The sequence below is a fragment of the Sapajus apella genome, unplaced genomic scaffold, assembly GCF_009761245.1.
Source record: "Sapajus apella isolate SASKATOON/1434 unplaced genomic scaffold, GSC_monkey_1.0 scaffold111, whole genome shotgun sequence".
NCBI classification, from domain to species: Eukaryota; Metazoa; Chordata; class Mammalia; order Primates; family Cebidae; genus Sapajus; species Sapajus apella.
Window position 1 is genome coordinate 4174009 of NW_022437051.1, and position 23862 is coordinate 4197870.

A 23862-nucleotide genomic window follows, 5' to 3' on the forward strand; every position below is an offset into this window, starting at 1 on the left:
AACATCCTTAAATAAAAAAACTTTCAACCTAGAATTTCATATCCAGCCAAACTAAGCTTCATAAGCAAAGGTGAAATAAAATCCTTTACAAACAAGCAATTGCTGAGAGATTTCATCACCACCAGGCCTGCCTTACAAGAGCTCCTCAAGGAAGCATTAAACATAGAGGGAAACAACCAGTACCAGCAACTCGAAAAATGTACCAAATGGTAAAGAGCATCAACACAATGAAGAAGTTACATCAACTACAGGCAAAACAACCAGCTAGCATCAAAATGGCAGAATTGAATTCACACATAACAATAATAACCTTAAGTGTAAATGAACGAAATGCCCCAGTCAAAAGACACAGACTGGCAAATTGGATAAAAAGTCAAAACCCATCTGTGTGCTGTATTCAGGAAACCCATTTCACATGCAAGGACACACATAGGCTCAAAATAAAGGGATGGAGGAAGATTTATCAACCAAATGGAGAGCCAAAAAAAAAAAGCAGGAGTTGCAATCCTAGTCTCTGATAAAATAGACTTTAAACCAACAAAGATCAAAAGAGACAAAGAAGGGCATTACATAATGCTAAAATGATCAATGCAACAAGAAGAGCTAATGATCCTAAATATATACGCACCCAATACAGGAGCACCCAGATACATAAAGCAAGTTCTTAATGACCTACAAAGATACTTTGACTTCCACATAATAATATTGGGAGACTTTAACACTCCACTGTCAATATTAGACAGATCAATGAGAGAGAAAATCAACAAGGATATCCAGGACATGAAATCAGATCTGGACCAAGCAAACCTAATAGACATCTACAGAACTCTCCACTCCAAATCCACAGAATATAGATTCTTCTTAGCACCACATCACACCTACTCTAAAACTGACCACATAATTGGAAGTAAATCATTCCTCAGCAAATGCAAAAGAATGGAAATCATAACAAACAATCTCTCAGACCACAGTGCAATCAAATTGGAACTCAGGATTAAGAAACTCACTCAGAAGCACAGAACCTCTTGGAAACTGAACAACTGGCTCTTGAATGTGACTGGATAAACAATGAAATGAAGGCAGAGATAAAGATGTTCTTTGAAACCAGTAAGAATGAAGACACAATGTACCAGAATATCTGGGACACACTGAAAGCAGTGTCTAGAGGAAAATTTATAGCAATGAATGCCCACATGAGAAGCAAGGAAAGATCTAAAATCAACACCCTATCATCAAAATTGAGTGAACTAGAGGAGCAAGATCAAAAAAACTCAAAAGCTAGCAGAAAACAAGAAATAACTAAAATAGGAGACAGAGACACAAAAAACCCTTCAAAAAAAATCAATAAATCCAGGAGCTGGTTTTTTGAAAAGATCAACAAAATAGACCACTAGCCAGATTAATAAAAAAGAAAAGAGAGAACAATCAAATAGATACAATAAAAAACAATAAAGGGGATATCACCACAGATTCCACAGAAATACCAACTACCATCAGAGATTACTATAAACAACTCTATGCACATAAACCAGTAAGCCTGGAAGAAATGGATAAATTCCTGGACACTTGCACCCACCCAAGCCTGAACCAGGAAGAAATCAAAACCCTGAATATACCAATTACAAGAGTGGAAGTTGAGGCAGCAATTAGCCTACCCACCAAAAAAAGCCCAGGTCCAGATGGGTTCACAGCCAAATTCTACCAGGCATACAAAGAGGAGCTGGTAATACTCCTTCTGAAACTATTCCAAACAATCCAAAAAGAGGGAATCCTTCCCAAATCATTTTATGAGACAAACATCATCCTGATACCAAAACCCGGTAGAGACTCAACAAGAAAAGAAAACTTCAGGCCAGTATCCATGATGAACATAGATGCAAAAATCTTCAATAAAATACTGGTAAACTGATTGCAACAGCACATCAAAAAGCTTATCCATCATGATCAGGTAGGCTTCATTCTGGGGATGCAAGGATGGTTCAACATATGCAAGTCTATAAACATAATCCACCACATAAACAGAACCAAAGACAAAAACTACATGATTATCTCAATAGGTGCACAGAAGGCCTTCAACAAAATTTAACAGCCCTTAATGCTAAAAACTCCCAATAAACTAGCTATGGACAGAACATATCTCAAAATAATAAAAGATATTTATGACAAACCAACAGCCAATATCATACTGAATGGGCAAAACTGGAAGCTTTCCCTTTGAAATCTGACACTAGACAAGGATGCCCTCTCTAACCACTCCTATACAATATAGTATTGGAGGTTCTAGCCAGAGTAATCAGGCAAGAAAAAGAAATAAAGCATATTCAATTAGGAAAGGAGGAAGTCAAATTGTCTCTATTTGCAGACAACATGATTGTGTATTTAAAAGACCCCATTGTCTCAGCCCAAAATCTCCTTAAAGTGATAAGCAACTTAAGCATAGTCTCAGGATACAAATCAATGTACAGAAATTACAAGCATTCCTATACATCAATAACAAAGAGAGCCAAATCAATAATGAAAAGACATTCACAATTGTTACAAAGAGAATAAAATACCTAGGAATAAAACTAACAAAGGATGTAAAGGACATCTTCAAGGACACCTACAAGCCACTGCTCAAGGAAGTAAGACAGGACACAAACAGATGGGAAAACATTCCGTACTTGTGGTTAGGAAATCCATAGAGTGAAAATGGCCATACCACCCAAAGTAATTTATAGATTCAATGCTATTGCCAACAAGCTACCTATTACCCTCTCCACAGAGCCAAACAAAACCACCTTAAACTTTGTATGGAACCAAAAGAGAGCCCACATAGCCAAGGCAATTATACGCAAAAAGAACAAAGCTGGAAGCATCATGCTACCTGACTTCAAACTATACTACAAGGCTACTGTAATCAAAACAGCATTGTACTGGTACCAAACAGAGATATAGACCAATGGAACAGAACAGAGGCCTTGGAGGCAACACCACACATCTACAAGCAACTGATCTTTGACAAACCTGACAAAAACAAGCAATGGGGAAAGGATTCCCTGTTTAATAAATGGTGCTGGGAAAACTGGCTAGCTATGTGCAGAAAGCAGAAACTGGACCCCTTCCTGACACCTTACACTAAAATTAACTCCAGATGGATTAAAGACTTAAACATAAGACCTAGCACCATAAAAACCCTAGAAGAAAACCTAGGCAAAACCATTCAGGACACAGGCATAGGCAAGGACTTCATGACTAAAACACCAAAATCATTGGCAATAAAAGCCAAAATAGACAAATGGAATCTAATTAAACTCCAGAGCTTCTGTACAGCCAAAGAACAATCATTAGAGTGAACTGGCAACCAACAGAATGGGAAAAATATTTGCAATCACCCATTTGACAAAGGGCTAATATCCAGAATCTACATAGAACTAAAGCATATTTACAGGAAAAAAACAAATAAACTCATTCGAAAGTATGGGTAAAGGGTATGAACAGACACTTTACAAAAGAAGACATACATGAGGCCAACAGACATATGAAGAAATGCTCATCATCACTGATCATTAGAGAAATGCAAATCAAAACCGTATTGGGATACCATCTTACGCCATTTAGAATGGCGATCATTTAAAAATCTGGAGATAACAGATGCTGGAGAGGATGTGGAGGAATTGGAACACTTTTACACTGTTAGTGGGAGTGTAAATTAGTTCAACCATTGTGGAAGGCAGTGTGATGATTCCTCAAAGACCTAGAAATAGAAATTGCATTTGACCCAGCAATCTCATTACTGGGTATATATGCAAAGGATTATAAATCATTCTATTAAAAAGACACATGCACACGTATGTTCACTGTGGCACTGTTTACAATAGGAAAGACCTGGAACGAACCCAAATACCCATCAATGATAGACTGGACAAGGAAAATATGGTATATATACACCGTGGAATACTATGCAGCCATAAAAAATGATGAGTTTGTGTCCTCTGTAGGGACACGGAGGAGTCTGGAAACCATGATTCTCAGCAAACTGACACAAGAACAGAAAATCAAACACTGCATGTTCTCACTCATAGGTGGGTGTTGAACAATGAGAACGCATGGACACAGGGAGGGGAACATCACACACTGGGGTCTGTTGGAGTGGGGCTAGGGGAGGGACAGCGGGGGGTGGGGAGGTTCGGGAGGGATGACATGGGGAGAAATGCCAGATATAGGTGACACGGGATGGAGGCAGCAAACCACATTACCATGTAGGTACCTATGCAACAATCCTGCAAGTTCTGCATATGTACCCCAGAACCTAAAGTGCAATAAAATATATATTAAAAAAAGAAAAACTAAGAAAAAAAGGAAATGTTAGAAATACAGAACATTATAACAGAAATTAGGAATGCCTCTGATGTTCTTATGAGTATACTAGACACAGTCGAAAAATAATCAATGAGCTTGAAAATTTGTCATTAGAAACTTCTAAAATTGAAAAGAGAAAAAATAATAAAATAGAAGAAGCAGAATGCCTGAGAACTTTGGGAAAATTACAAAAAGTATAATACATATATAATTAGAGTATCAGAAGGAGAAAAAACATACATATAAAAAGCCAGAAGATATATTTGAAATAATAATGGCTAAACATTTTCCAAAATTAATGACAGACATCAAACCACAGAACCTAGACCCTCAAAGAACATAAAAAATGATCAATGGCAAAAAAGTCTAGACCTAATCATATGATATACTCAAACTACAGAAAAACAAAAAGAAAATACTGAGAGATAAAATAGGGGGAAAAATTTAAAATATTTAAATGCTGAAGAAAATACACAACCAGCCCAGAATCCAGAATCTGTATGCAGAAAAATAATCCTTCAAAACTTAAAGAGAAATAAAAACATTCTTAGAAAAAAATGAGCTAATTTGTTGCCAGTATTCTTGCATGGAAGAAAATATTTTAAATTTTCTTCAGAGAGAAGGAATGTAATGCATGTCAGAAACACAGGTCTACATAGAGAGAAAAAAAATATTAGGCAAAGAATAAAAGCAAAATAGTCCAGGCATGGTGGTACATGCCTATAATCCCAGCACTTTGGGAGGCTAAGGCAGATGGATTGCTTGAGCCCAGGAGTTTGAGAAGAGCTTGGGCAACATGGCAAAGACATTTCTCTAAAAAAAAAAAAAATACAAAATTTAGCCAGGCATAGTGGCATGTACTTGTAGTCCCAGGTACTTGGATGCTGAGGTGGGTAGATCACATGAGCCCAGGAGGTTGAGGCTGCAGTGAGCTGTGATCACACCACCACACTCCAGACTAGGTGATAGGGCAAGGCCCTGTATCAAAAAAAAAAAAAAAAAAAAAAAAAAAAAGTAAAAGAAACTATTTTATATTCTTTTCTATTAATTGATCTCACAGAGTATTGATAATAATAGTGGTAACAATGTCCTCCAAGATTATAGCTTATAGATAAGTGAAATAAATGACAGAAATGTTGTAAGTGACAAAAGGCAGAAAATGGGAATTCTATGAAATCAGAGTATCTGCATTATCCATGAAATGGTATAGTGTTATTTGAAAGTGGACTTGGATATTCTGTAAATGTATATTGCAAATTCTAAGGCAACCACTATAAAAATTTTAGGAAATGTAAGTGATATCCCAAGAAAGGACAGAATATTGAATCATATTAAACATGTAATTAAAGCCAGACAAGGTAGGAAATGTGTGCACGGTGAAAAAGAAACAACGAAGTAGTATAACAAAGAGAAAAGAGCTACAAATATGGTTAATATTAAAGCAAATACATGAATAATCACTTTAAACTTGAATGGTCTAAACACATCAATTCAGAGACAGAGGCTGTCAGAGTAGGTAAATAAACAAATCTGAATATATGGTGTCTACCAGAAACTGGCTTTAAATATATGAAAATGATAAGATTAAAAGTAAAGGAGCAGAGTAAGATATGCAGTGCTAACTAATCAAAGCGGGAAAAGCTATATTAATTTGAGACAATGTGGACTTCAGAGCAAGAAAAATTATCAAGAGATATGGAGGGACACTATACAATGATAAAAGGATCATTATTTAAGAAAACATAGTAATACTTAATAAGTATCCAGGTAACAAAAGAGCAACAAAATTCATGAGGCAAAAACGGAAGAGACTCCAAAGAAAACGGACAAGTTCATTATATTTGCAGCCTTCAGTATCATCTACTCATAATTCACAGATCCAACAGGCTGAAAATCACTAAGAATATAGTTGAACTTGGAGGACCCAAGATGGCCAACTAGGAACAACTCAGGATTGCAGCTTCCAGTAAAAGCACAGAGGGTGAGTGGACGCCGCATTTCCAGACGGATTTTTATTGCCCACAGACCAGGAGATTCCCAGGTGGAGGAGCCCCACGTGTTGCCACCGTGGCTGTTTTGGCCAGCACAGCTGTTTCGGCCAGCACAGCTGTTTCGGCTGGCGCAGCTACTTTGCCGTCGCCCTGGCACGGTGGTTCTCCATACAAAATACACTGGTCTGGGTGCCCTTTTAGCTGAAGATTGGAGACCCAGGAAGGCAGATTGCCCATTCATCTGATTTTAAAAGGAACTGAAAGAGGGAGCCAGGCCAGGAGATTCCTGAGCAAAAAAACCACCACGAGTCTCAGTGCTGCTGTTTCAGCCGGTGCAGTGAGTTTCTGCAAGGGAAATCACACAGATCCCAGTGCCTAAAACAGGCAACTGGGAGAGAGTCGACTGTTCAACTAAAAAAAACAAAACAAAACCCAGCAACTGAAAACGCTCTGGGTTGGGAGTTTCACAGCAAGCACAGCTGAACCCCGCATGGTCCAGCTCTGTGGGGGAGGGGCGTCCGCCATTACCGAGACACTCCACCACTACGGAGGTAGTCTGCCATTGCTGAGGCAGCCTACCATTACTGTGGCAACCCGCCGTTGCCGAGGCAACCTGCCATTACAGAGAGAGTCCGCCATTACAGAGGTGGGCCACCATTGCTGAGGCAGTTCTAACTGCACCCATACAAACAGGACTGCAGGGAAGATCACACGGCAGCTGGGCGAAGCCCACAGCAACTCAGCAAAGCCTCTGCACGCAGACAGTGACTAGGCTGCCTCCTCACTGGGCAGGGAAGCCATGAGAAAAAAAAAAGGCAGCAGCACAACAGAAACTCATAAATAAAGCCCTAACTCCCTGGGACAGAGCACCTGGGGAAAAAAAAGAAAAAAAAGGAGTTTATGAGTTCTGCCGCAGACCTAAACGTACCTGCCCAGCAACTCTGAAGGAACAACGGAGCTCACAGCTTAGCACTTGAGCTCCAATAAAGGACAGACTGTCTCCTCAAGCAGCTTCCTGACACCCGTACGTCCAAAGAGTCACCTCATAAAGGAGAGAACACACTGACATTTGGTGGGTATCCTTCTGGGACAAAGATAGCAGAAGAAGAAACTGGTAGCAACCCTTACTGTTCTGCAACTGCTGCAGGTGATTCCCAGGCAAGCAGGGCCTGGAGTGGACCTCAGCAGTCCTACAGCAGAGGGGCCAGATTGTTAGAAGGAAAACTAAGAAACAGAAATAACTTCATCATCCAAAAACTGGAAGTTCAACCAGAGACCCAATCTGAAAGTCAGCAACTACAAAGACAACAGGTGGATAAATCCACAAAGATGGGAAGAAACCAGAACAAAAAGAATGAAAACACCTGAAACCAGAACACCTCTCCTCCTATAAGGGACCACAACTCCTCCCCAGTAAGGGAACAAGGCTGGATGGAGAATGAGTGTGATGAAATGACAGAATTAGACTTCAGAAGATGGGTAATAAGAAACTTCATTGAGCTAAAAGAACATGTTCTAACCCAATGCAAAGAAACTAAGAACCTTGAAAAAAGATTTGACAAAATGCTAACGAAAATGGACAACACAGAGAGGAATATAAGTGAATTGATGGAGCTGAAAAACACAATACGAGAACTTCGCAAAGCATGCACAAGTTTCAACAGCTGAATTGACCAAGCAGAAGAAAGGACATCAGAGGTGGAAGATCAACTCAATGAAATAAAACGAGAAGGCAAGAATAGAGAAAAAAGGGTAAAAAGGAATGAACAAAGTCTCCAAGAAATGTGGGACTATGTGAAAAGACCTAATCTATGTTTCATAGGTGTACCTGAACGTGACGAAGAGAATGAATCCAAGCTGGAAAATACTCTTCAGGATATTATCCTGGAAAACTTCCCCAACCTAGCAAGGCAGGCCAATATTCAAGTTCAGGAAATACAGAGAACACCACAAAGATATTCCTCAAGAAGAGCAACCCCAAGGCACATAAAAGTCAGATTCACCAAGGTTGAAATGAAGAAGAAAATGCTAAGGGCAGCCAGAGAGAAAGGTTGGGTTACCCACAAAGGGAAGACCATCAGGCTCACAGCAGATCTCTCAGCAGAAACCCTACAAGGCAGAAGAGAGTGGGGGCCAATATTCAACATCCTTAAAGAAAAGAACTTTCAACCCAGAATGATATATCCAGCCAAACTAAGATTCATAAGTGAAGGAAAAATAAAATCTTTTGCGAGCAAGCGTGTACTCAGAGATTTCATCACCACCAGGCCTGCTTTACAAGAGCTCCTGAAAGAGGCTCTATGCATATAAAGGAACAACCAGTAACAGTCACTCCAAAAACATACCAAATGGTAAAAAGCATTAACACAATCAAGAATCTGCATCAACAGCCAGCTAGCATCAAAATGGCAGGATCAAATTCACACATAACAATATTAACCCTAAATGTAAATGGACTAAATGCCCCAATCAAAAGACACAGACTGGCAAATTGGATAAAAAGACAAAACCCATCGGTGTGCTGTATCCAGGTAACCCATCTCACGTGCAAGGATACACATGGGCTCAAAATAAAGGGATGGAGGAAGATTTACCAAGCAAATGGAGAGCAAAAAAAAGCAGGAGTTGCAATTCTCGTCTCTGATAAAATAGACTTTAAAGCAACAAAGATCAAAAGAGACAAAGAAGGACATTACATAATGGTATATATACCCAGCAATCCCATTACTGGGTATATATTCAAAGGATTATAAATCTTTCTAATATAAGGACACATACACACGAATATTCATTGCGGCACTGTTTATAATAGCAAAGACCTGGAACCAACCCAAATGCCCATCGATGATAGACTGGGCAGGGAAAATGTGGCACATATACACCATGGAATATTATGCAGCCATCAAAAGTGGTGAGTTCGTGAACCTGGAAACCATCATTCTCAGCAAACTGACACAAGAGCAGAAAATCCAACACCGCATGTTCTCACTCATAGGTGGGTGTTGAACAATGAGAACACATGGACACAGGGAGGGGAGCACTACACACTGGGGTCTGTTGAGGGAAATGGGGGAGGGACATTGGGGTGTGGGGAGTTGGGGAGAGATAGCATGGGGAGAAATGCCAGATATAGGTGAAGGGGAGGAAGCTAGCAAATCACACTGCCATGTGTGCACCTATGCAACTATCTTGCATGTTCTTCAAATGTACCCCAAAACCTAAAATGCAATTAAAAAAAAGAATATAGTTGAACTTAGCACATCACCAATCAACTAGACTTAATTGACACTCATACATTAGTCCATTCAACAACAGCAAAATACACATTCTTTTCAAGCTCCTATGGAACATTCAATAAGACAGAACTTATTCTGGGCTACAAAACAAACCTTAACAAATTTAAAAGGACAGAAGTCATACAAAGTAGTGTCATTCCACAATAGATTTAAAGTATATTACCCTAATGCCAAAAGTAGATAAAGGTATTATAAGAAAGACAAACTACAAACCAACATCTCTCATGAATAAAGATGCAAAAATCCTCAACAAATTATTAGCAAATTGAGTTCAACAATGTATAAAGAGAATTATAAACCACAACCAAGTGAGATTTATCCCAGTATGCAACATTAGTGCAATATTCAAAAATCAATTAATGTAATTTACCACATCAACAGATTAAAAAATTATATAATCAATAAGAAATGAAGAAATATAAGTTGGCAAAATCCAAAGCCCATTTATGATTTTAAAAAAACTATCAGCAAACTCAGAGTAGTAGGAAACTTCCTCAGTTGAATAAAAAATATCTGCAAATAACAAATAGCTAATGTCTTAATTATGAGAAAACAGATGCTTTTCACTAAGATAAGGAACAAATCAAGGACATCATTTTTCACCACACCTATTCCACATTGTACTGAAAGTTCTAACTAATGCAATAAGACAAGAAAAGAGAATAAAAGGAATATAAAATGAGAAAGTAAAATTGTTTTTGTTCAACAACAAAAATCTAATAGGCTATGATAACATGGTTGCCAGATACAAGATTAATATACAAAAGTCAACTGCTTTCCTATTATATATCAGCAAAGAAAAAGTGATATTTCAAATTAAACACACAATACCATTTACATTATCACCAAAAATGAGATAGTTATAAACCCAACAAAGTATGTATAAGAGATATATTTTTAAAAAATAAAAACTCTGAATAAGAAAATCAAAGAATAAATAGATCTAAGATCTAAATGGAGCAATAATCCCTGTTAATGAATAGGAAGTCTCAATATTGTTAGTTGCCAATTCTTTTCAACTCAATTCAATGCAATCTCAGTCAAAATTCCCACAGGTCATTTTGTGGGAATCAAAATGGAATAAACTAACTGATTCTAATTTGAATGGAAAGGCAAAAGAGCCAGAATAGTTAACACAATATTAAAGGAAAACAAAATCATAAGATTGACACTACCCAACTTTAAGAACTCCTGTAGCCCTACAGAAATCAAGACAGTGTGCTATTGATGAAAGAATAGACAAATTGACCAGTTGGAACAGAAGAGAGTTAAAAAGAATTACATCAATAAGGGTCAATGCATTTTTACAAAGAAGCAAAGGAAATTCAATAGAGAAAGGAGTCTTTTCAACAAATGATGTTGGAATAACTAGTCATCCACATGTTTAAAAAAATGAATCTAGCCAAAGACCTTATACCTTACCAAAAATTAACTCAAAGCAGACCATAGATCAAAATATAAAATGCAAAACTATAAAATTCCTAGAATATAACAAAGGAAGAAGTGTAGGTGACCTTAAGTTTGGTGATGGCATTTTAGATACAATAAAAGCACAATCCATAAATAAAAAGTTGATAAGTTGTACTTACTAAAATAAAAACATTCTGCTCTGCGAAATACACTGTTAAGAAAATGAAAAAAGCCACCTGCAGGGAGGAAATATTTAGAAAACACATACCTGATACAATAAGAAAAACAAATAAACTCATTACAACATGAGCAATAGAGATGAAGAAAGACCTCACCAAAAAAGATACACAGATGGCAATTAAACATATAAAAAGATGTTTAACATATATATAATTAAGGAATTGTAAATTAAATCAACAATGAGATGCCAGTACACAGAATTTAAGGCATTATAAATGCAAAAACTGGCAAGGAATATAGGAACACAGGAACACTCACTCATTGCTGGTAGGGATGCAAAATACTACAGCTACTTTGAAGACAGTTTAACTGTTTCTTACAAAGTTAAATATAGTATTACTATATGATACAGCAATTGTGCTCATTGGCATTTACCTGTGTAGAAAATATATGTCCCCATAAAGGTTATGCAATATCCAACAGGTACTAAATTGTTTTGCACCTAATTAATAGAGAAATTGTTGGGTTTTTTTGTGGTTTAAGAGTATTGTGAAAAAATTAGAGACCATATAGGCACCAAGAGCCTCTGTCTAAACTCTTCACAAAAGACTGTGTAAGTACTTCACAAGAAAGCATATGTAGCTTTACTAGTATCAGATAATCTTTAAAACTAAAGCACTTTATTTATTTATTTATATTTAACTTTCATTTTCAGTTCAGGGGTACACGTAAAGGTTTGTTACATAGGTAAACTCGCATCACGAAGGTTTGTTATATAGATTTTTTCATCACCCAGATATTAAGCCTAGTACCCAATAGTTATCTTTTCTGCTCATCTCCCTTCTCCCACCCTCCACTCTCAAGTAAACCCCAGTGTCTTTTGTCCCCTTTGTGTTCATGAGCTCTCATCCCACTTACAAATGAGAACATGCAGTATTTGGTTTTCCATTCCTGTATTAGCTCTCTAAGTATAATGGCCTCCAGTTCCATCCATGTTCCTGCAAAAGACATAACCTTGTCCCTTGTTATGGCTGCATAGTATTCCATGGTGTATATGTACCACATTTTCTTTATCTAATTTGTCATTGATAGGCATTTAGGCTGATTCCATGTCTTTGCTATTGTGAATAATGAGGCAATGATCATTCACGTGCATGTATCTTTATGATAGAATGATTTATATTTCTCTGGGTATCTACCCAGTAATGGGATTGCTGTGTTGAATGGTAGTTCTGCTTTTAGCTCTCTGAAGAATTGCCATACTGTTTTCCACAATGGTTGAACTAATTTACACTCCCACCAACAGTGTATAAGTGTCAGCTTTTCTCCGCAACCTCACCAGCATCTGTTGCTTTTTGACTTTTAAGTAATAGCCATTCTGACTGGTGTGAAATGGTATCTCACTATGGTTTTGATTTGCATAAAACAAAATGCATTTTCAGACATTAAAAGACAGTCTCCATTTACCAGGTTAAAAGTATAAATTTATACACAATAAATAAATAAGTTTCCAAATATAAAAACTGATTTGACAGAACTACCATGAGACATAGAGAAATCCATAATCACAGTGGGAGAAATTAACATACGTCTCTTAGTAATATAGAATAAACAGAAAAACCTCAATGAAAAAATAACTGAACAGAACAATAAACACATTTAATAAATGTATACTAAAGACATGTTGACTAAACACTCACAAACTTACGAACAAAATTCTTCAGCTTACTCTAATTAAAAATAAATCAATGATATTGAAAATTATCATACTTACTACTTAGTGTTTCCATTTTGTTAGCTCCAAATATCTTAGCTTGAGATTTTCTTTTTGAAAATGCAACTTTATCCTCAGGTAAAAAATTTTCATCTAACACATCTTCCACTTTCTGAGCTACAAAAAAGATGCTTTTAATCAATTAAATAGACAAACGAATTTATCAAAAAGCCTCTGTAATTCAAAATACATATCAATTATCCGGCAATATGTCCTCTCATATTTTGAAATAATATACTCAAATACCACATTGTTGAGACAGTGAATTATAGACTGAGTATGTGAAGCGTAAAAATATAGAACTTTTCAAGAAAATTATTTTATAAGGTATTCATATTTTATAATTAAGTAAAATTTTTTAACAGATGTGGGTAATAAAAATGATAAAAGCAAATTAACAATAAACTTTAAAAAGAGAGCCAAAAATACATCAGGCAAGAAATACAGAAAACATAAGTGATGGTATATTAACTCACAAAATATCGGTATTTACATTAAATGTAAATGTGTTAAATGTTATATTTGCAATTGAAAGATTGCCACATTGGATTTTAAAAATGACTATAATACATTTAACACATATAATACAGCTAAGCCATAATAATACAAAAGGGTGAAAGTATAATGATGAAAAACTGTGTTCCGCAAATACTTACATTAAAAAGATGCTATGTTAATATCTGACAGATTAATGGCAACAAAAGTTACTGGAAAGTATCCATCATATTGTGGGTGAGGCTACATGAGAAATCTCTGTCTTCCTCTCTAATTTTCTGTGAACATGAGACTGCTCTAAAAATAAAGTCTATTTTTAAAAATGTCCATAATGAAGACAAGAGTTTCAGTGCTCTTAAGAAAATTTAACAATTTAAAACCTGTATGTATATAATAAAATATTTTTTAAAACATAGAACAAAAATTGGCAGAACTACAGAGACAGAGAAATAAATAATCGCAGTAGCAGAATTTGAAATACCTTTCTCATAAATGATAAACAGAACTTCAATGAAGAACACGTGAAAAATATAATTAATGACAATAGAGAATGTACATACACACATATATGTTTTCTATACACACATATATATGTATACATGACACATAAAATATTTATAATTGAACATATAAAGAGAGAAATTTAATTAAAATAATTATACAATATTCTTAATTATTATATTTACTTTGAAGTCTCACTTTTCTGCTACTACTAAGTTTTGTAATTTGACATGAGCTTTTTAAAATTAAAACTTTATTTAAGGTGAAAGATTTTCATCTGCTATTTCATCCATTTTCTCAGTTGAAAAAAGAAAGGCTTTAAAAAAAATGAAAAATCTTTACTGTGAAGCCTCTGGATTATTAATATATATAAAGGACCATTCAAAGTTTCCTATAAGTTTTAAAAGACTTCACACTAGTCAATACAATTTAAATAAATGTCACACAATAAAACCTCTAATGCATTTTCAAAATGAATGATGAAGGTAAATACAAAAATCACCAGAGTACTTTTTCTGAAAGTATGTGGAGGCACTCTTGTTACTTCATACATACACTTACAAAGTTGAAATTAGACTTTATTTTACTAAGTGTATTCACATTTTAAAAAGTTTTTATAACATACGTGACACACTGAATAATTGAACTGATTAAAAGTGGTAATTTCAAAATAAGGAAAGAAAGAAAATAGAAAGTAATCTGAATCAGTTAAAAAAAATTAAAAATCACCCCTGCCCAAAATATTTAAATCAGAATATATCAGTAAGCACAATAATTGTAAATGGACTACATGTTCTAGGAATAGACAAAGACAGACACATTGAAATGATAAACAATTTAACTGTAAGTTATTTGAGATATGACCGAAAAAAATGCAAACACTAATAACCAAAATCACTCTGTAGTTGTTATGTCAATGTTAGACAAAATAGACTTTTAGTCAAAAGACCTTACTAAAGGCTAAGATGATCTCTTTCATCAAAATAAAAGGTTGAGTTCATAAAGAAAACCTGAGTTTTTATTTGTATATACTAATAATGGAGACAGTATAAGGAAAATGAACAGAACTATAAGAAGAAATAGTTAAATCCACATAGTGGGATAATTTAGTATACATCTCTCAATAATTGATAACTAATCAAGATTCAAGGAAATCAAGAAATAAATTTTAATGACACAACAAAAAATGAGTTCAATGGATGTCTACAACATTGTAGCAGAGTACATACCCATGAATAAAATTCTGCTTAATTAAAATTTAATGTAATTCCAAACAATTTAATAATATTAATTATTTCCATATTTACTATAGAATCTCTTCTTTCTAGCAACTCCAGTTGCAGGCAAAAGCGTTTCATCTGATACCTTATCTTTTTCTGGGCTACAAGAAGAAAGGCTCTGAAAATCACTAGAGAACTTGATTTATGGTAGAACCTTTAGGTTCACAATATATGTTAATTACTCAACAACATTTTGTCTTACTTTTTAATGATATAAGCATATCGGTGTCTAGTTAAAATATAAACATATAAATACATTTTCCACTTGTGCATATAAAAGCCATCTTGTTAATTTTTATATACATGGGTATTAAATATATTTAATTTATAAACATTATTTTATTTACTACTATAAACATTATAAATACTTGCATATTTGAAATTTGTCCTTATTTTCTTATTGTATTCACACGTTAAGTAAAGCTTAAAATTTTTGGTACCAAATATTGCTAAGGAAAAGTGAATAATGAGAAAAAAATAGAGTAGAAAGAGAGTGAAAAAAAAATACCAAGTAGGAAAAACAGGAGAATCCAAGAAAAATGGTATAATTGAACCTAAAAAAGTCAATAATAAACCATATATGGTTATGAGAGATAACTTTAGAAATCAGACTAAAAATTGGCATATACAACATGGAATACTATACAGCCACAAAAAGAAACAAGATCATGTCCTTTGCAGGACATGAATGAAGCTGGAAGCTGTTATCCTCAGCAAACTAATGCAGGAACAGAAAACTAAATACCACATGTTCTCACTTATAAGTGGCAGCTGAACAATGAGAACATATGGACAAGTGGAAGTACACCACACACTGAGGCCGGGAGTTGGGGAAAGGAGGAGCGGACATCAGGAAGACCAGCTAATGGGTGCTGGGCTTAATAACTGGATAATGTGTTGATCTGTGCAGCAAACTACCATGGCACACATTTACCTATGTAACAAACCTGCACATCCTGCACATGCACCCCGGAACTTAAAATAAAAGCTGATTTAAAAAAGAGTATACACAATTATAAGTTTCTTACAATAGACATAGCAAAATCATAAAGAAACAAAGAAGTTAAACTAATAGGATGGAAAAAATGTATCAGGCAAATACCAACCAGAAGAAAGTCTGTGAAGCCTTAATAACAGATAAAGTACTTATTAAGGAAAATAAAAATTATAAAAATGATGAAATGACTCCTTTCATAACAAAAAAGCTGTTCTGTCTTTGAAGGATATAAATTTAAAGTTTACAAGCACAGAAATAAAAATAGAGCATTACAAGATGTAAAGCCAAAGCTGACACTAATACAAGAAGAAATAGAGAAATCCACGAAGTGGGAGATTTGACACATGTAACTCAGTAATGGTAAAATAAACAAATAAGTCATCAAGAAAGATCTGGTAGTGTGATGGAACTAATTAGCAAAAGAAGCACATAGTTGAAGGCATATTTATAAACCAAAAACAAATTTCTCCTGAATTTAATAAAAATAATTTATAAGGTTTATACATAATTACTTACTTTTTATTGAAATTACTTTAGCTTGAAGTTTCTTGGTTTGAGATTGGCTTCTTGATAATAAAACTTTCTCCTCAGGCAATAGATGTTCAAGTGATATATCCTTTTTTCGGGTTTCAAAAGGAAATGCTAAATAGAAAAAATACATGTGCAATAGAACTTCTGGATATGCCAAGTAATCATCAGACTTTCCACCCATGAAAGTAAAATGAGAAAATCATGTGAATAGCTTTCATGAGCAGGTGTGGAGGCAGTGATGCTACTTAGTAATTAATGACCATCCAAATACCAACCAAAAGGTATCAATACAATACTTTTGTTCTCTAGTTATCATAGGGTATTCACACTTTAGAGCAAAGTTAAAAGTTGATCAAATATAGTCTGATGTACACATTGGTAATTCGAAGGAAAAGATCTGCTGAGTTCAATATAAAATAATTTAAAGTTATCTATAATTATTATACTTACTTTTGCGCCGTTCTACTACAAAATGTATTTGTTTCTTATCTTGTATTTGGAGTTTTGACTCTGAATCTTGATGAACAAAAGTCACATTTTCATTTGGCACTACAAAATGAGCTAGATCAAGAGATGCATTTAGTCCACCATATGGAAAAATAAATCTATGAATATATAATGTACATTTTTTCTTATTTTTATAAAGTTGTAAGTAAATTACAATAATGCTAGATCTGACACAAAAATAGAATAATTTTAATGGCTGTTGTGGAAGCTAATCCATTATTTCATAAATATTCTGAAGCACCAAATAAAGTTTATATTGGTCTCCAGAATTCATGAGTTTATACTGTAATACATACTCAAAATACTTACATAATGCATGATAATTTATACTTTAGCTTAATATATAAATATAGACCAAACAATGAAAGTGCATATGTACAAGATCATTCATTATAGCATTACTTGTAATTGAAAAATATTCAAAATCATTGAGATTTTCACACATACGAGATTGGTCAAATGAACAGATATATATACCACAAACAATGGTATAATATTAATTACAGTATATAATGATGGGGAGATGGGACTGAAAGTTTTCAGAGAATCCAGGAGGTAATTTGTACCCAATGAGTGCTGTTAGTTCTAAACAGCTACCAGGCAATAATAGACCACCTATGTCCCAGCAAAGTATTGAGACTCATGGTTTAATTATAAGGGATTTTTTTTTTAATGCAGAACTAGGCCAGGCACAGTGGCTCACGCCTATAATCCCAGCACTTTGGAAGGCTGAGGCAGGCGGATCACGAGGTCAGGAGCTTGAGACCAGCCTGACCAACGTGGTGAAACCCCATTTATACTAAAAATACAAAAATTAGCCAGGCATGGTGGTGAGCACCTGTAATCCTAGCTACACAAGAGGCTGAGGCAAGAGAATTGCTTGAACTAGGGAGGTGGAGGTTGCAGTGAGCTGAGATAGTGCTACCGTACTCCAGCCTGGGAGACAAAGTGAGATTCCCTCTCAAAACAAACCCAAAAAACAAAAAGAAACGTAGAACCTTCTGAGGTCACTTTACCTACCTACTGAAGGCAACTTAGAGCCTTATGTACTCTTAAACTTTGTTAGAAAAATTGGTACCTTGTGGGGCGAGTCACTACAGAACCCTCCTTCGGAATGTAATGACAGAGAAGCTTTACTCAAGGAGGAGAAAGAAGGGGGATGTATGAGATGCCGACCTGAGACCGCCTCATTCCTCAGCTTGCTAATTGCTTGACCTTTGATAGCTTTGGCTTACCCATGATGAACCTACCACTAAAATTATGTTTGGACCATCCTTGCAGAGGTTATAGTAGCCCTGTGAATCACAACGCTGGTAGTCCCTTAGTTCTACAATGAAGAGTAAGAATAGTCGAGGAGATAGTTGACCAGACTCAGATTTCTAGGTTCTTTCGTGCCACTCTTGCCTATTTTCCAATTCAATCAAACTCATAAGGTCAGGTCATATGTTCTGTGACAAAATCCAGAACTTAACTGAAAACTTTTCAGGCACGGGAAAAGCAGCTGCTCCTGAGGTAGAAAAAACTGACCAGCAGGAAAGTGATGTATTAGGTTGGTGCAAAAGCAATCTAATGGCAAAAACTGCAATTACTTTTCCACAACCGAATAAAATGGCAATCAAGCACCCTCTCCTGGATGATGCCTCTAGAGACAGTCTCTAGGTCTGGCTACAATGAAGTTGATGGGCCCTACTGGGGTCAGCACATTGAGGATCCTATGATTAATAAAATGTTACTCCCGCCACCCCTCCCTGGTGAATTTGGAGATGAATTGATGAACCCCTCTTAATTTTTACTGAGAACTCTCACCCTTCAACAATGAATAAGACCAGAGGTTAAGCTAAGTCCTCAAATCCCCAGTGGGGACCAGGGTCAGAGTTAAATGGGAAGGTGGGGATAATTATATTTCTTGGGCCTTTTGGACACTGGTACATAAGTGACTGTGAACATATACCCCAGCATCAGAATGAAGGGGAAACTGATAATTCTATTTTGAAGTCTGAAGTCACCACCAATGGGAACCTTACCTAGACCCAACTATGGTGGGCCTCTTTGGCCAATTACAAACCCTACTGTTATAGTGCACATTATTCAATGTATTATCTTTAAATGTATCATTAAGGGAACACCTGCTCACCTTTGCCCACAAGCACTGAAGAAAATTGCTCAATTAGGGCCATTTTAGTGGGGCATGTGAAAGGCCATGAACCTATCTGACTACCTTGTGCTGTTGTTTCTCAAAAACAATACTGATTACTTAGGGTAAAAAGGAAATAAATGCCTTCATCATTGTACTTAAGCATGGCAAAGTTTTCTGTGAGACTAATCCTTCATTAAACAGCTCCATCTGGCCTGTGCACATACCTCAGATGCATACAGCCTCACTGGCTGCTCAATGCCATAATGCAGCCCTGGGTGCTGGCAGTACCTGTCTTTGTGACCGTCATAGAGGCTATTGCCCAAAAGAAAAGAACTTAGTATACAAAAATCGATATACAAAATCCCCTTTTCGGCATTCCTCTTCACACCAATGATAAGGATCAGTTTAGTCTTATGTGGAATAGGATTGCAATATACCACTAATGTCCTTCAACAAGACTACCTAAATTCCCCAGCTACCTGTCATTCATGGATACGGCATATCCTGGAAAAATTCTTGCTCTTGGAGGGAACACTAGCATTCTACTATATTGAAGATATTTTCCTGGTGGATCCAAACACAGGCATGAACCAATAAAAACTAGCTTGGCCATTAGTACATACAAGGTACAAAGACCTAGCACTCAAGTGAAATTCCTGTGTTATAATTTGGGAAGGGGCACATCACATTCCAGAGGAGATGATGCCTATCTTTTGGTCCTCTCAATCCCTTAAAATGAAAAGGAAGCCCAGTCATTGTTGGCTATGGACACTTTAACATTCCCTACCACACAAGAAACTTGATGGCACCCATCTATGAGGTCACCAAGAGACCTTACCTTTGTGTGGCACTCAACCAACAAAATTCCCTATGGCTAACCAACAAGCTTTCTGGACTATCCTTCTTCTTGGCTCCTGTAATTCCCACTTGCTGTTTGAGTTACAGATCTCAACAACCTCTCAATTTGTTGACTGAACCCTGGGGAAGAACATCACTACACATGATAAGTGATCATTGGGTATAATCTCCTGGAAACTGTAATCTCCCAGAGTCAGCTGAAAGGTATACTCTTTGAAATACTGTAGGCCAATTATTGGGCCTTTTGAGTGCATGCTTAATGGCTGTGAAATAATCTTATGACCAGAAATTCCAATGTGAAGTTAACACTTTCATTTTTGTTCTCTACTTATCTTAAGGAGTTCATAATTCAGGGCAAAGTCTACTATTTCCATAAAATATATGCTAAAATACACATTCAAGAATCAAAGAAAAATATATTCTGATAAGTTTCATTTAAAAATAATTTAAAGTTATCTATAATGACTACACTTACTATTACGCCTTTCCTTTCCAGGAGTTATTTTCTTCTTTTCTTGCATTTGGAGTTTTGACACTGACTCCTGATGAACCAACATAGGATTTTTATCTGGAGCTACAAAATGAGTCGCATGAAGAGATGTATTTAGTCCACAAATGAAAAAAAAAAATCTACTGTGAATTCTCTATTTTTCTCATTTTTATAAAATTATAAGTAAATTACCATAATAGAAATCTGACATAAAAATGATAAAAATGGTTTTAATGGGTGTTACAAAAGCTGTCTCATTATACCATAAATATTTTAAGGCATCAAATATATTTCCTATTGGTCTTCAGAATTCATGGGTTATTTACATAGGTTAATACATAATAATAGACCACACAATAAAAATTCAAATGCACATTATTCATTACCATATTATTTGTAATTGCAAAATATTCAACACATATAAATATTCAAGTATAGGAGATTGGCTCAATAAACAAAGATATATGCTATAAATTATGATATAAATACATATCACTATACATAATACTATACATATTACATAAAAATAATAAAGGTTTCCATAAATTAACATGGAGGAATTTCTTAGAAGATAATGTTAAGTGAAAAAAAATCTTAAAAACAGGATATCTAGTATGGTAACTTTTGGGTCAGAAATAACTAATCAGAAAAAAATAGAAATAGAGAAAACCTTTTCAAAATGAGACACAGGTAAAATAAGCAAGAAAACACTGTAGTTGGTTATCTACAAGACAAAAGGGTAGGAACAAGGAAGGGAATAAAAGAGAAGGACTGTGGCAGAAATTATATTCTTCTAAAAATATCTTTTGCATAATATTTACTTTCGGAAGTAGCTTAATGTTCTACATATTGGATATGGTTTGGATGTGTGTCCCTCCAAATCTCTTGTTGAAATGTGATCCCTAAGGTTGGAGGTGTTGCCTGGTGGGAGGTGTTTGGGTCATGGGGGCAGATCCTTCACAAATGGTTCGGTGCCCTCTCTATGGTAATGAGTTCATGTAAGATCTGTTTGTTGGAAAAAATTTTCGGATGTCCCCCGTATCTCTCTTGCTTCTTCTCTTGCCATGTGACACGCTGGCTCCCCTTCCCTTCTGCCATAACTAAAAGCTTCCTGAGGCCTCAGAAGCTGAACAGATGATGTTGGTGCCAGGCTTGTACAGCCTGAAAAACCATGAGCCAAATAAACCTCTTTTTTTTATAAATTACCCAGGCTCCGGTATTCCTTCACAGCAATGCAAAATGCATGAATGCAATATTTTTAAAATAAAATTAATTCAATGAGGATAAGAAGTGGGAACTAAAACTGAAAGGAAACTTAATTAAACGAACCTACTATATGGAAAAAAAAGTACTAATCCATGTAACTAATAAATACAGTATTTGAAACATAGCCTTAGTCTTGGGCAAGAGTGTTGGGGGACAAACTGCAAACAAATCATGAAATCTTTTTAGGTTTGTTTTTGTAGTGGTATCTGCTAAGCAATTTTGCAAAAAGTTTCAAAGTATTATAGGATAGAGCAAATGCATAAATTGGTTGGTGCTTTGAGAGTCAGGATTCACATACACATGGTATGGTAGATGAGACTGTTAATGAGACTCAGTTTTTTAGGTTCATTCATTTTACTCCTACTGGTTATTTAACACAATTAAACCTCCTCATAAGGCCATGCTGATCACTCTGTGACACAATTCAGATATTCACTGATGATAAATCAACAAAATAGAAAAAGTAGCTACTGCACAGATAGCAACAACTTGCTGGCAGAAAGAGTGATGTAAAACTGGTAATCATGCACTCTCTCCAGGACCATCTGCACAAGCACTTTCACAACAAGATCTCTGGTTCTGGTTACTTAAGCGTGGGTTCTCAAAGGGAAGACTGATGGACTCTCCCACCAAGGAACTCATCGCAAGGTAGTGAGCCATGGGGCCCTACAGGGTGCTCTACTAGGGTCTACAAGGTAATGGATCCTGATTAATAAAAGAGCTATTCCTTCCGCTCCTCCCAGTGAATCTGGAGGTGAACTGGAGACTCCCATTCAACTATTAACCAGATGTCTCAGCTTTCAAAACTAAAGAAGACTAAGGATCAGGCCAAGGTCCATATGTCCCTATGAAGAACAATGGTCGTATAACAAGGTAAAAGTTCAATAGGGATATAGAGGAGAGCTGCATTTCTTGCACCTCTTGGCTTTGATGCACAACTAACTGTGATCTCCATAATTCCTAACACTATCATGGGAGGGTTACAGGTTGAATTGTGCCCTCTAAAAAAGATAAGTTGAAGTCCTAACCCTCACAGTATCTCAGAATGTGATCTTATTTGGAAATAGGAACTTTACAGAGATAAATGAAAATGAGGTCATTAAAATGGGCCCTAATTCCATATAAATGTTGTCATTGTAAAAACAGAAAATTGGAGCACCCATATACACTGGGAAAATGCCATGTGAAGCTGAAGGCAGAGATTGAAGTGATGCATATAGAAGTCAGGGAATGTCAAAAACAGCAACCCACAAGGAGCTCAGGTGGAGGCATGGAATTGATTTTTCCTCTGGTTCTCAGAAGGAACCAACCCTGTCAACACCTTGATCCCAGACTTCTATCCCACTGACTATAATTTTTTATTGTTAAAGCCACCCAATTTGTGGATACTTTCTAAGAGCAGCCCTACGACTGGGAAGTGGATCGCTGCTGTAACAAATACTTTAAATTGTGGAAATGACTTTGGAATTGGGTAATGGGTAGAGGCTGTAAGAGTTTTGAAGTGTGTGATAGAAAAAACTTAGATTACCTTGAAGTGATTGTTGGTAGAAATATGGATATTGAAGGTGTTTCTGGTGAAGGCTCAGAAAGAAAAGGGAAGAACTACAGAGAAAGCTTCTCTCATCTTAGATATACACATATATTGTCATGAACAGAATGTCAATAGAAATATGAATGTTAAAGGTGCTTCTAGTGAGGTCTCAGATGGAAATTAACATATTATTGGAAACTGGAGGAGAGGTGATCTTTGTTATAAAATGGCACAGAGCTTGTCTGAATTATGTCTGTTGGGTGGAAAGTAAAATTTG

The 23862-nt window shown here is 35.8% G+C and overlaps 1 protein-coding gene across 1 annotated transcript in view; it reads right to left on the reverse strand.

Annotated features, from left to right (window-relative positions):
• CCDC7 (coiled-coil domain containing 7) overlaps positions 1 to 23862 on the reverse strand; it is a 394100-nt gene that overhangs the window by 140510 nt on the left and 229728 nt on the right. Inside the window, exons 26-28 of the mRNA XM_032259671.1 lie at positions 20774 to 20872; positions 17247 to 17357; positions 16782 to 16907 (exon numbers count right to left, since the gene is read on the reverse strand). Of these exons, the coding sequence (XP_032115562.1) occupies positions 16782 to 16907; positions 17247 to 17357; positions 20774 to 20872 (336 nt within the window). The remainder of the gene's footprint in view (positions 1 to 16781; positions 16908 to 17246; positions 17358 to 20773; positions 20873 to 23862) is intronic.